This window comes from Verticillium alfalfae, genomic scaffold (genome assembly GCF_000150825.1).
Source record: "Verticillium alfalfae VaMs.102 supercont1.12 genomic scaffold, whole genome shotgun sequence".
Lineage (NCBI taxonomy): Eukaryota > Fungi > Ascomycota > Sordariomycetes > Glomerellales > Plectosphaerellaceae > Verticillium > Verticillium alfalfae.
Window position 1 is genome coordinate 1,057,845 of NW_003315027.1, and position 8,241 is coordinate 1,066,085.

The 8,241-nt window shown below is 51.9% G+C and overlaps 5 protein-coding genes across 5 annotated transcripts; 2 read left to right on the forward strand and 3 right to left on the reverse strand.

Moving 5' to 3' along the window:
- Positions 1-37: 37 nt before the first annotated feature.
- Positions 38-703, forward strand: VDBG_08561 (CAS1; the record flags this gene model as incomplete). Its single annotated transcript, XM_003001470.1, has 1 exon — positions 38-703. One exon carries the CDS (start codon positions 38-40, stop codon positions 701-703), a length of 666 nt encoding a protein of 221 aa, XP_003001516.1.
- Positions 704-1,604: 901 nt separating this feature from the next.
- On the forward strand, positions 1,605-2,725 carry VDBG_08562 (conserved hypothetical protein; the record flags this gene model as incomplete). The annotated part of the gene is made up of 3 exons (XM_003001471.1): positions 1,605-1,778; positions 1,830-1,967; positions 2,036-2,725. 3 exons carry the CDS (start codon positions 1,605-1,607, stop codon positions 2,723-2,725), a joined length of 1,002 nt encoding a protein of 333 aa, XP_003001517.1.
- A 91-nt stretch (positions 2,726-2,816) lies between these two features.
- VDBG_08563 (siderophore iron transporter mirB) lies at positions 2,817-4,775 on the reverse strand (the record flags this gene model as incomplete). The annotated part of the gene is made up of 4 exons (XM_003001472.1): positions 2,817-3,748; positions 3,803-4,145; positions 4,201-4,225; positions 4,528-4,775. The coding sequence occupies 4 exons, from the start codon at positions 4,773-4,775 to the stop codon at positions 2,817-2,819; spliced, it is 1,548 nt and encodes a 515-aa protein (XP_003001518.1).
- A 934-nt stretch (positions 4,776-5,709) lies between these two features.
- Positions 5,710-6,679, reverse strand: VDBG_08564 (pectate lyase C; the record flags this gene model as incomplete). The annotated part of the gene is made up of 3 exons (XM_003001473.1): positions 5,710-5,964; positions 6,048-6,116; positions 6,170-6,679. 3 exons carry the CDS (start codon positions 6,533-6,535, stop codon positions 5,710-5,712), a joined length of 690 nt encoding a protein of 229 aa, XP_003001519.1.
- A 1,192-nt stretch (positions 6,680-7,871) lies between these two features.
- On the reverse strand, positions 7,872-8,045 carry VDBG_08565 (conserved hypothetical protein; the record flags this gene model as incomplete). Its single annotated transcript, XM_003001474.1, has 1 exon — positions 7,872-8,045. One exon carries the CDS (start codon positions 8,043-8,045, stop codon positions 7,872-7,874), a length of 174 nt encoding a protein of 57 aa, XP_003001520.1.
- Positions 8,046-8,241: the final 196 nt, after the last annotated feature.

Sequence of the window (8,241 nt, forward strand, 5' to 3'; positions counted from 1 at the left end):
CATTATCGCCGCCACTGGTGATCAGGGTGGTCAGGGTATGGCTCTCGGTGTCGTCACCAGCACTCCTCGTGACGGAACTCGTCGCGACCCCTTCCAGCAGGATTCCACTCGTTTCCGTGGCGCGTCCGCTCAGACCTTTGGCGAGACTGTCGGCGCCGGACCCAACAGCCTCGAGTCCGGCACCAAGGCCATCATGTCCGAGATGGGCGGCCAGCTTCCCCAGGTCTCTCAAGGCGGTTCCGTCGACATGACTCTCCACCAGGTCAACGGTGACGGTGGTGGCCCCTACGAGTGCATGATCAATGCCGACGGCACCGGTGCCACCTGGGAGAACATCCAGGTCACTACCACCCCTCCCGGCCAGAACTCCCGCAACCGTGGCGGCGCTCAGACCGACTTCCCCATGGTCGCCGCCATCCCTGCCGACCAGACTTGCACCGGCACCGTGGCCGGCCAAGATCAGGTCTGCCTCGTCCGCTGCCAGAACGCCGCCCGCGCCGGTCCCTTTGGCGGCGTCGTGCCCGTCCAGATGGCCGGTGCCGCCAACGCCACCGAGGCTCGCCGCCGCCTGGCCCGTTCCATTCTCGAGACGGAGCGCACTCTCGCCAAGATGATGAAGCGCGCCTCCACCTTCCCCGCGAGCGGTGAGAAGCTTGAGGCCTTTGAGCTCGAGGAGGAGGCCGAGGAGGAGGAGGAGCAGTAAGTGATGCGCGCACCCATTCGAGCGGGCAAAGCTTGAAGCGCACTGGATTGCCAACAGCTTGAGATTCTCCATTTGAAAATGGTCAACCGAGGACGGAGTTTGAGGGTATTGAATTGGGCGGCGGTTAGAGACAGGGATGAGATCCTTCCTAGAGGATAGCGCAGTGGACTCGATCCAAAAGGGCACAGGGGCTAGACATTTGATCCTGTGCCGGACAAGAGGTGCTTTGATCGGCTCCCTGGGTAGCTTTACAGTACTGGCCTACTGCTTAATGAGATCACGGCTGCTTGAGTCTTACTTCGGCGTCCCACATCATCTTGTGGTCCAATTTCTCTTGTCTTCGTCTATAATATCGATTGGCATTTTAAGCGTCGCCCAAGGATCTTCTCGATCCCGTCTCCCCCCGTTTATGGTGTGGGCTTTTGAGTACCTGCATTCGTTCTGGAAGAGCTTTCTTCTGTTGAGAGTGGAAAGTCTCCGGTTGAAACACCGCGTTTGATGTCAATGCGTTACAAGAAGGCACCCAGTCGGAAAGATAGCCAGCCAAAAACTGGAGTCAATCGGTGTAATTCTGAGGCCTGCAGAAGCTGCCATTTCCAATTGCTGTGCACGGCTCACAGTGGGTGGGGGGCGGTCAATTGTCTCCGTGAATGGGCGAAAGTCATCCCGACCCCGAACCGCGAGAGACTGACACCACGCGATTCAATAACTCATGTCTGCGCCGTCAGGACCGCGATCTGGTAGCAAAAATACATTTAAGAAGCTGATGGAAGCGACTAAAGCTGACACTTACAAGTCTCAATCCCCTTCAGATTTTGGGTCATCTTTCCTCGTTCTACCCGCACTGCTCGATTGTCATCCCACGCTACCAAGTTCAGTGCGCCAGAAATCATCACCTATCATGCACCAGCAAGTCATCACTATTTTCGGGGCCACTGGCCTCCAGGGAGGAAGTGTTATCAAAACTTTCCTTGGGGACCGCAAGCTGAAAGGGTGGCTCATTCGTGGTGTCACTCGCAACGCGTCTTCCGAAAAGGCCCGGGACCTTGCGGCCAAAGGCGTTGAGGTCGTTGAGGTAACACCTCAATAGTGCATGTCGGAATGCCGTCGACTAACTTACCTTAAGGCCAATCTGAACGACCGAGTTTCTGTTCTTAAAGCCGTACAAGGGTCGACAGTTGTTTACGGGGTCACGAATTATTGGGAGAGCTTGGACAAGAATCTTGAGGTTCAGCAAGGGAAGAATATTGCCGATGCAGCAAAGGTACCTTACTACCTTTTGAAACGCTTGCGTTTGCCCTCGGGTAACCTTGGCTGATCACCACGCTCCAGGAAGCTCAAGTTCAGCATTACATTTGGAGCTCATTGCCCAACATCACCAAGCGTAAGCATATTGCCATCGGACCTTTCGCACGGGAATACTCACATGGCTTTGCAGTATCGGGCGGTGTCCTGTCTTGTGTTTATCATTTCGACAGCAAAGCAGAGGTTGAGAGCTACGTCCGGTCGCTCGACATTCCCGCATCATTCTTCATGCCTGGACTTTACGCATCAAATTTGACCACCAATCTGATAAAAAAGACACCTCTTGAAGACGGATGGAGATTCTTCCTTCCCGCACCTTCGACTGCCGAAATCCCCTTCTTCGACGTCAACGACACAGGCAAATTCGTCAAAGGTATGATCCTGAACCGAGAGCAAGTTCTGGGCAAGCAAATCCTTGGTGCCTCAAATTATATGACGCCGGCTGAGGCCATCGAAACATTCAAAAGCCTGTTTCCCAAAGCAGGCGAGAATGTCGCATTTGTTGAGATGACACATGATGCCTACAGGGGAGTCTTAACAAGCCAAGGCCTCCCAGCCTTTGCAGCAGAGGAGTTGTTACAGAATCTGCGACTCCTGGCTGAGTTTGGCTATTACGGCAGGGCAAAATTAGACGAGTCGCATGCTATTCTGGATGATGAGCTGATGACCTGGACACAGTTCGCGAGGTGTGCAAAAGAGTTTGAGGGTCTGGAGTAAAGGCATTGCTTGACCAAAACGACCAAGGTTTCTGTCCAGAGTTATATAATCCAGGTTCTACAATAGGATTCATCGCCTTTTCGACTGCTGATCAGAAGACATTGCCCATAGTCTGCCTAATGGTTCCAACGTTGATGTTGCGGATGAGAAGGACCCAGATGAATGACAGTGCCATGATACCAGTGCCCGTCGCAAGCATCCTGGTTTGTGCGTATCCATACGCCTGCTGGATACCAAGTCGCTCCGGGGAGCCGACTTCGTAGCTGAGCTGCGTCTCGAGGCTTTCGTAGATTTCGGCCAGATCCGGCAAAGCCGTGGCCGGGAGATATCGCTCGAGGGCCTTGGCAAAAGTGTTGGTCCAGATAGCGCCAGAGATAGAGTTGCCAACAGCACCGCCAATATTACCAACAACGCTGAGGAGTGCCAGAGCTGCAGCGACATGCTGGTGGTCAACAGCGGCGAGAATCGACAGCTGTTGAACGATGATGAAGATACTTCCACCAACTGAAATGAAGATTTGGCACATGACAACGTATCCAATATAACCGTTGGGTTGGCGGAAATGGATCATTAGCCCCTGTGCAAAGACGTAGAGTGGAATGGCGAAGTAAAGAAGCCACTTGAAGTATCCCGTCTTTCTGATGGAGAAACCGACGATCAAAAGAAGGATGCCGGACACGACATCAAAAGTACTTGCAACATATCCCGCTTCCGAAACACTCAGGTTATTCACAACCTGGAGGAACGAGGTGAAGTAGCTGTTCCAGCAGTAGTAGGAGACTTGGTATGTCGCGCAGAGGGCAAGAGCTCCAATGATTGTTCTGTCGGTCATGAGGTGAACGTTGAGGAACGGTGTGGGGGCGAGGAATGTTTCGTAGAGCGCAAAGATCCCAAGGACGATAAAGCCCACGACAATCATGGCGATGATATAACCTGACGACCAACCGTCAGGCGCTGAGTCGGCGAGTGTGAAGGGCAGTAAGAATGTAGTGAGGCCGCCGGCGAATAAGATGACTCCGGGAACTATTCAGGCCAAGTCAGTCAATCTCTTCTGTATCCAATTGAGGGTTTTCTCACCATCAAATTCCGTCACAAACATCCAAATGTTCTGCGCCACTGTTCTTCCGCTCTTTTCCCGGAGGATACGTCCTTGCTGCTCGGCTTTTCGAAGGTTGAACTTCAAGATTGTGAACAAAGGAGCCGCCACACAGGGTAGGATAATTGAGAAGCATCCAAATCCCCACCGCCAGTTGACGTTCTCGTAAAATCCTTCTGCAGCCTTCGGGCCGGCGAATGCAGTTATCATGTAGGGAGAAGAAGTGAACGCAAACGCTAGTCCTCGATTCTTTAGGCTCGTGGCGTCAGCCGTAATAACATCCACACTATAGATGATGCCTCCAAATCCAATAGAATAGAAAACCTAAAAATCGAAAGTCAGTTCCCATTTTCTCGTTGATTCTCTTATTGAGCCTTACCTGGGCGGCGCAAAAGGTCGAGAGACTGTTGCATGTAGCCATGAGGACCAGTCCCAGCGTGGCGAAGCTCGTCATGACGAGGAAGCCTTCAGCACGACCCCAGACGTCAAGCATTTGAGCGAGCGGTATGTAGACCGCAGCTGTCATTGCATTGCCACATGTTGATGACCGTCAGGAGCGAATGCGACTCGAGTCACTCGTACGACGGCATCAGTTGTACAGAATGAAGACTGAAAAGCGTTGACCAGATACAAGACACCATATGCTGTTACACAAAGGCAACGTCAGCAATCAATTGAGCTCTGGCATCAGGGCTATAGTACATACTTGACGAAAACGGCTACCAGTGATCGCTTCGACCAGGTGAGTGTGACGGCCTGTACGCTTTGCACACCATGTTGCACATTCTCGCTGGGAAGCACTGGTTTCTCGTCTCCCTGTGCACCTGTTTCATTTGCCACGTTTTCGGTACCCAATTTGGCGTCGTCCGTCGCTCTTTCGGCAGCGGCAGGTACGATGGTATCGTCGACTTGCTGCCGCCCGAGGCCTAGGCGAATCTTGGGCAGGGTAGGCATAGCTGAGATCGTGGGCGAAGGCTTACTTTGGAAGCGGGCTGTGGTTGTCGCATGAATGCTGCCGTGGCAGAGGCTTAAAACAAATCTCTGTACTCTCTCTTCTTGGGTCTCCTCCATTTTCTTGCTAAGGGGGTGCTGCACATTTCTTCGGCTGACGACCCATTGGTGCAATACCCGATCAGATTAGATTTTCACGACTAGCAGATGTCCCCATCAGGTGTTCTTTTCGGATAACACGGCATGTTTAAGTAATAGGCATATGAATAGCATGCCATAACCTGCACTTAGGCACGCGAAGGATCGATGGCGTCCACCCGTGGCCCCATCAGCCGGCACATCTGATAAGATAAGATCTCTATTTGTCCGCTATTCCCAGCTTCCATGAGCCTGATTGACCGGAAACAACGACCTAGTGGTCGGGCTACCCGGCTATCAGGCACGTAGCTTCAGTTGCAGCAGTCAGGGCTGGATGGGCCACGCGGAACAAGTGCGAAGAGGCTTGCGCATTGAAGGGTCTAGACTCCACCTACCCGCTCCCAGCCCATCCTGTATGCTGGTCGAGTTCTAGCGTCCATGGACGATCCTGGCGATGACCCTGGCAATTCGCAAAATCATTTCAGGTCTGCTGGTGCTAACGAAGGGTTCCCACACTCTCGGGACCGAGGAAGCACCGCTTCGCACCCTGGGCCTCAGGACGATGTCGTGAGTATTTCCTGACTTCGCCATAACATGTTTGGATGAGCAGTGAAACTTATGCAGGTCTCAGCGACCAGATCTTTCCACTTATAAGCTTCGAAAATTGTACGTTGGGTACATGAAACCACATGATGCCACTTGACGCCGAGTAGCATAGAAACAACCATGCCTGCCTGGACTTTGGTTGCCACATTACCCATGATCTACTGCATGCAAATCGCGCGCAGTCGTTAGCTGCTCAGCCAGAGCAAGGACGAACTTTCTGAGGGGAGCAGCCACCTGCACAACCATCATAGATCCAGCAGGCCTCTTTCGCATCTGTGCAGACATTCCTCAACGTGGCAGTGTCACCGAATGCCTCGTTGATGCCAACAATCTCGCCACCATTGTGCGCTGTCACACCTTCGACGTACACATTGCGTTTGCACTGACTGCTACAGTTCCCGCACGAGCGATAGACCTTCCCATAGTCTTCGGCGTAGAAATTGATAATCTGTGAGTCGAGTCAGCATCGTATCGCCATTATGTTTTTGGGGTGAAACTTGCGTTGACAGTCCCGCAACCATTATGTTGTACGATCTTATCCTGAGCCTTAAAGGCACCGCCGCCAATGATCCAGGTCTCGTCGCCAGGTCTGTCATTCTTCTGCACATTACGTCAGTCAATGGGCCATAGATTTTCTTCCTGGTCGCACTTACTACCGAGATACCATCTTCGCAAACATCTTCAAACCAGACAAACTCAAGGGTGCAAGGACCGTCACAGTGGACACCCTCAGCTTGGTCCTTGCCTATGATGACGTTCTTCAAAGTAGCGCCACGGCGAAGGTAGAAGACGGCATCACGCCAGTCTCCCTCATTCTGTTCATTGCAGGCACCAGATCCCCGGTCATATTTAGCCCACTTCCCGTCATAGACCTCACCAGCCGGGACCTCGATGACCTGCGAATTGGAGTGGTGGTCGGTGTGGGAGGGGAGGCCTCCTTCGTAGCCGTTACAGGCATAGACGCTTGGAATAGCTGCAAGCGAAGAGAGAAGGCTTAAATAAACAGATGATACCTTCATCGTAAGAGATTTTCGTGGAGTTCCAAGTTCAAACGTGCGAGAAATTGACGAAGACTGGCGTTGTGGTGAGATATTGAAGAGCAAGATTTGGGAGAGGAAGCTACTAATATAGACATCAATCCAATACTAAGACACGTGAAAGACCATACGGTTTCCCTCACCCTTCCAAACCAAGACCGCGTCTATGGAGTCGACCCTCGGAGTATTATTGGTGGAGAAAGCCAAATTGATGCTTGCCCTTGGCGGGCAAGGAGATCAGCGTTTTTCTGTTCAAATAGTCTATCACGCACCGGAAATAAAGATGCTTGGGTTTTGCTTATATTGATTACCACCCCCCTTCGCGGGAGCAGTACTCACAATGTCAGTCAAGTATGAGGTTTCAAGATCCTTTGCCTCAGGCGCGCCAATGATCTCGCTTGTAACTTTGGTCCTGGAGACTGACGTACTTGGCAAGTTGGCAATGCCAATGTCCAAGTTGTTGTGGAACCAGGATCCTGGTCGTATTGGCAGCTGTTAGACAAATATCAGACGTTGGACGCGGGGCTAGACATGCCGTCTGGGGTACTTGCCAAGAAGCCAAGGGCCGGCCGAGTGCCGGCCAAGCAACATTAACCCACGTGTTACTGATGAAAGCAGGAAACAAGTCGTGGGATTTAGTGGTCCACGGAAGTATCATTCCGAGTATCTACGTTCTGTATTCAAGAGCAAATCATCGCCTAAACGGTGTCTTCACGACGAGTCATGTCGTGTTGTGCAGAATTACATATGATATGTGATCGTTGTTACCATTGAACACGAAAAGACTATTAAATCGTTTGAGTTTCATAGTGCTTCATCATGTTAATCTATGTCTCTTCGCTTTCATTGGTAGAAGAGCATTCACTAGATTGCAAGCGATGCTCAGCCACTGCGAACAAGAGTCTCAACCAGCTTGACGAGTCGCCATGGGAACCGAATCATTATAGCTTAGTATCAATAAAGCTATCAATAAAGCCTTTGATTTTCATGTCTTCTACACTGCTCTCTAGTGGTGAACCGTAGTTGGAAACGTAGGAGCGCGGTCGGATCCGGGGACAAGACTCGGCCAAGACAACGGCCCCACTCCGCCAATGCCGGACCCAAAGCAGGCAGGCCGTGTGCAAAGAAATTCCGTAAGTTGCGATCATGTCTGACTGAATTACAATGTACTCTAGAATTTGACACCGCAGCAGATTCGCTCTGAGAGCTTCTATCAACGCTCTCGTCTATAGTGATCCTCCCAATCATATATCGTCAGTCGTAAAGCTTCTAACATCAAGAAATAGTTGTGAACATGAACCATTGCCAAACAGCGCTCTTAGCCTGAACAGTACTGGCTCTTGCTCCTCAGCCAAGCGCCGTACTTCCACATGATGGTTGGCACCACAATTCCCAACAAGGCTGCAACGTCGGCCAGAACACCGTTACCAGCCGCAACACCGAGAGCATCATACAGCTTGGGTGCGAAGAGAGGGAAGCTGAAGCCCGCCATCGTTCGCACAAAGGCTGCAGCTCCTGTTGCGCTTGCTGCATATCGTTCGTAGGTGTCAATGGTGTATGTCTGCACGCACTGGAAAGGAGAGAATCAGACCCGCAGCGAAGATGGCGGCGCCGATGTTGGGAACGATGAAGTGCGTGCGGTTATGGGCGGCGACGCCATAGATTACCAAGCCGATGGGAACGATGAC